The 5,000-nt window shown below is 42.2% G+C and overlaps 1 protein-coding gene across 1 annotated transcript in view; it reads left to right on the forward strand.

Annotated features, from left to right (window-relative positions):
* igdcc4 (immunoglobulin superfamily, DCC subclass, member 4) overlaps positions 1-5,000 on the forward strand; it is a 95,861-nt gene that overhangs the window by 87,531 nt on the left and 3,330 nt on the right. Inside the window, 1 exon segment of the mRNA XM_048232173.1 lies at positions 1,235-1,357. Within this exon segment, the coding sequence (XP_048088130.1) occupies positions 1,235-1,357 (123 nt within the window).

Genomic DNA, 5,000 nt, shown 5'->3' on the forward strand with positions numbered 1-5,000 from the left:
CAGACACACACATACACACACACACTCACATACACAAGGCAGCTGTTCTGTTGCAGTGTCTCATAAGATACAACTTTGGAGCTAAGCCATAACAATGGTTTGGAACAGTCTTTAAAGTTGATGGTATGACGTTAGCAGGCAGCAAGAATGTTAAATTAGTTTACATAAGCCTACAAGCTAACATTAGAAATTTGGCTGACAGAGAGCCCATGAATCTCACCCAGTGATTACAACGATGGCATAATCAGATAGTACAATGTTTATTTCTCACTAGATTTGGAAAAATGTCAAACAATTGACAATTCAATACAATCAGCAGCTGTAAGAAGAGCTTCGTCTGCCAATCTTTATTTATTTTTCACAGCTGAATAAGGGAGTCGCTGCACAGATTTCTTTGTCAAACATGAATATAGACAGAGCTAGATTCAGGCGTAGGATCAGGTGATGTTTAAGTTAACTGAGTCGCTGCACAGATTTGTGGGTAATAGAGGACTCATCGAGACTGCCTTCAAAAACTACTGTTATGGGGTATTTTAAAGGAATCTTACAGACGAAAAAAGTTTGATCCGTTTCAAACGGTACTTGTTGCCACACTCCTCTATTGGGTATATCATAAGACAGCAGCTTTTTCCGTTTGGAACAGAGCCCTTATCACACAGCCATTCAGTGCAGTGGGCACTGTATAATTGGAACAAATGGGCAGACGTATGTCATGTCAAAGTGACACAAGACGTTAGCAGACAGACAGACCCATAGACAGGTTGTGCTTAGACGCATATTGAGTGCGTCTGAGAAACTCACATGTTATTCGTTTGGAAAAAAGTGTTGTTTTGGCTTGACGTGCTGATGTGGTTGGATCCAGTCTGTGGTGTTGATGTGGTGTGATGATGTGCTTTGATCCAGTGCATGTTGTGTTTTCTTCTGCTTGTTTGGTGTTGATGTGGTGAGTTTCGCTTTGGATAAACACGTCTGCCAAAATGAATAAATGAGTTTCATGTGGTGTTGATGTGGTGAGTTTCGCTTTGGATAAACATGTCTTCCAAAATGAATAAATGAGTTTCATGTGGTGTTGATGTGGTGCGGTGATGTGGTTTGATCCAGTCTGTGTGGTGTTGATGTGGTGCGGTGATGTGGTTTGATCCAGTCTGTGTGGTGTTGATGTGGTGCGGTGATGTGGTTTGATCCAGTCTGTGTTGTGTGTTCCATCATGTTCTGCTCGGTTGGTGTTGCCCAGCTGGCCTGGAATGGATCAGTAAGCTGCAACTGGGCCAACCGGATCTCCAGGTACCGAGACACCATCACAGAAGAGGCCCCAGCACTACGCAACGGAGCTCTGGACAACATGGCCACAGACAAGGTGTGTGTCTGTGCGTGTGTGTGTGTGTGCCAACACATGTATGTCTGTGTGTGTTTGTGTGTGTGTGCTCTGAAAAATGTGGACAGAATGTGTGTGTGTGTGTGTGTGTGTGTGTGTCTGTGTGTGTGTTTGTGTGTGTCTGTGTCTGTCTGTGTGTCTGTCTGTGCGTGCATGTGTATGTGCCTAAACGAGTGTCTGTATGTGTGTGCTCTGAAAAATGTGGACAAAATGTTTGTGTGTGTGTGAGTCTGTCTTTCTGTGAGTGCGTGTGTGTGTGTGTGTGTGTGTTACATAGTGAGAGAGTGAGTGAGTGAGACTGTTGATGCCTGTCATGTCATTTTGTGGTTTCATTCTGTCTGTGTGTGGCTGTGTATGTGACGATCATTAGTTGTATTTACTTCATGCCATGTCATCCAGTGGTGAGTTCTATGTGTGTGTGTGTGTGTGTGTGTGTGTGTGTGTGTGTGTGTGTGTGTGTGTGTGTCTGTGTCTGTTTCTGTGTCTGTGTTTAGACCAGATGGTGACTGATTGACATGTATGCACACGTGTTTCTGCCTGCAGCATCTCTGTACATAATAACACAGACTGTATATCATGCACCATATGCCTGACATTTGACTGCCTCCTTACATCTGGCAGGGACATGCTGCTGTACAGAGCTGTGTGTGTGTGTGTGTGTGTGTGTGTGTGAGAGAGAGAGAGAGAGAGAGAGAGAGAGAGAGAGAGAGAGAGAGAGAGAGAGAGAGAGAGAGAGAGAGAGAGAGAGACTAGTTGTGTAACCAAGACACAAAGGCCAACCGAGGCTTTATCCCAGATACATACTCTGTGGATGAATGATTGAGTCTCAATGTGTGAAAGCACTTACTGTCCCTATGACGGAGTACCGTCACAACAGTTGAGTACTGTATGCGCTCTGACTGCCATACCAACGGGCCTGGTTCTTTGGCGTTGCGGTCAAGCTGCAGGTGTAGTGCCCCGGAGACCTGGGTTCAAGACCGCGTGGGGTCACTCCTCTCTCCATTCGCTACATCCTCTATATATAGCCGTCTCTTTTTCCCATACTCTGACCAACCAGCAGGGGTCGCTGTGGACCCATCAGTTAGCAGTACTGGCCCAACAGATTCCGAACCCCACTGTCCCAACTCCACAGAGCCCCCTTTAGATATTTCATCTAGGCTATGCCTACAGATTTGTTTGGCAAAAATGAATACAGACAGAGCTAGACTCAGGCGTAGGATCAGGTTATGGTCAAGTTAACTGAAAGGAAGCTAAAGCAGCAGGACTTTAGATCTAAAACCAACAAGATGGATGTTATTTGTTTGTTTAGTTTAGTGGAAATAAGTATAAACAAGAGAAAATGGCTAAATGGGAAATTTTTGAAATGTTGTGTGAATTTGTGCAAAAAAAAAGCCTTTATGGACTGGTCATATTCATTTATCTGTCCTTCACATATACCACCTAAATGAATGTGCAATTGAAAGAGATACTTTAAGTAGTGGCTCATACAAACACACATCTAATGTTTGTTTGTTTGTTTGTTTTTTAGTTTAGTTTAGTGGAAATGAGTGTTAACATGAGAACATTGCAAATGTTTTTTTTCAAAGCCTGGATGGACTGGTCATATTTATATATCTGTCCTTCACATATGCCAACAAAATTAATGTGAATTTGAAAGAGATACTTAAAGTAAGTTGTTGCAATGCATATCCAAACATGGCAAGTAGGGATGGGCATAATTAATCGACGATCGATAGTTAATTTGTTGTCGATTAAACTAAGCCAGGTTGCGTTACATAGTGTGTCTTGAAGCATTTAAATGAATCAGCAATTAAACATTATGCCACCCGGGGACAATATTTGACGCTATAAGCTACTCAGTTACCTATGAGTTCCTGTTTTCATTTATGAAGAGTTCATGGTGGAGTGTGGCGTGGGACCATTTTATCGTTTAAAAAACGATAACGTTAGTTCACTGCAAAAACCCTGCGATGTAATAATTGCCTACCAGTAGGGCTATCAGTGCACGAGCAATAGAAGACATTGTTTCGATTTAACTCAATGAAATAAGAGCTCTTAATATTTTATATTGTTGGTTGGTTTAATACCTTGTTGTCAATGAAAAGTCGTTGTCCTTCCTATACCATGGGTCTCCAACACGTCGCTCTCAAGCTCAGTCGCTTACCGTCTCCTTCTGAGCTTGCAGGCTGAAGCAGTAGGCCTATAGGCTACTACTAGGCTACTACATTTAAACACAATTGTTGGCGCGACTGGAGGCATTCCACCCTAAGAATTTAATAAAGTAAATCATGCAATTCAAACTCAATTTAGGCTACTTGGCTACGCAATAAAGTTTTCCATTACAGCACAACGCACGATTTGAATGAATGAAGGCGGCTGCCTTGTCTCGCAATAAACAGCGGGTGAAAATTCCGACTCTTTCAACTACATGAAATGTAATAGTGAGCCATCAAATACCTACCAGATTTCAGTGCTCATCAGTCCCAACATTGAGCAATATAATTAAACTGTCCAAAAGTAAATTAAATCCCAAATCAAACAGAAAATCTTCTGCTTTTGATAGTGGTATGCGCTCCAAACGAAACGCATGTCTCAATAGCCTACGTCTGCCCCAAATAAAGCCCTGTGCTTTGCGCAGCCTAAGTAAATAAAAGACCCAGGCCAAAATTTGAGGATTTACGGCAGTTATTTTTTTTATGAGGCTTTGTTACATAGCCTAATTAATTGTTATAGGCTAATCTCTCACCCTCTTTCTCGATAAAGATCTCATCGAGGAAAAACACTGTATTTTTGTATTTTCATTGCATCTTTACATTTATAAAAAGTTAAATAAATAATGAATTTTAATATAGGCCTAGAAATATTAATGATTAATCGATAGTCGATCGTTAATTCTCCCAACTATCGACTAAGAAAATTTAATCGAATGCCCATCCCTAATGGCAAGTTGCATTGCATGTTGCTTGAATGTTCAAACATAGCTCATTATGCTGGTGGTGAACGAAGTAACTTTAATGATCTACTAATGATCTCTTGATCATCATGCTCTGATCTATATAATCAAAATAAAGTGTTGCCTACAGGACTGAAGAGCATGTGGACTGTGAAGGATAGCTGGTGTTTATGAATGTCTATATTGTGAAGGCGTGGAACCCTTCATCGTATGCTCTAATGTGTTAGAGGGACAGCATCCCAGTCTGTTGGAGATCAGAGTTCAGAGGGTTCACAGAGTTTCACTTGCTTTTGTGTGTGTATGTGTGTGTGTGTGTGTGTGTGTGTGTGTGTGTGTGTGTGTGTGTGTGTGTGTGTGTGTGTGTGTGTGTGTGTGTGTATGTGTGTGTGCCAGATTTAGTATATCAGTTGACTGCCCTGCCTGTTCATTAGCATTGTGTGTGCTTAAGGTTTTTTCTCTTTTGTAAGCTTTACTGTGTGTGTGTTGTGTGTGTGTGTGTGTGTGTGTGTGTGTGTGTGTGTGTGTGTGTGACCAGTGACTGGAGAGTTGCTGCTGGCTGCAGACAGCATGCCAATGAGTGTCCAGTGCTGTGGGCTGAAAGGAGAGTCCTGCCTTCTCCACTGTTCCCCTCCATTTGCATGCACTGCCAGTCAGCCTCCGACTGCTTCACAC

This window comes from Alosa alosa, chromosome 21, assembly GCF_017589495.1.
Source record: "Alosa alosa isolate M-15738 ecotype Scorff River chromosome 21, AALO_Geno_1.1, whole genome shotgun sequence".
Lineage (NCBI taxonomy): Eukaryota > Metazoa > Chordata > Actinopteri > Clupeiformes > Clupeidae > Alosa > Alosa alosa.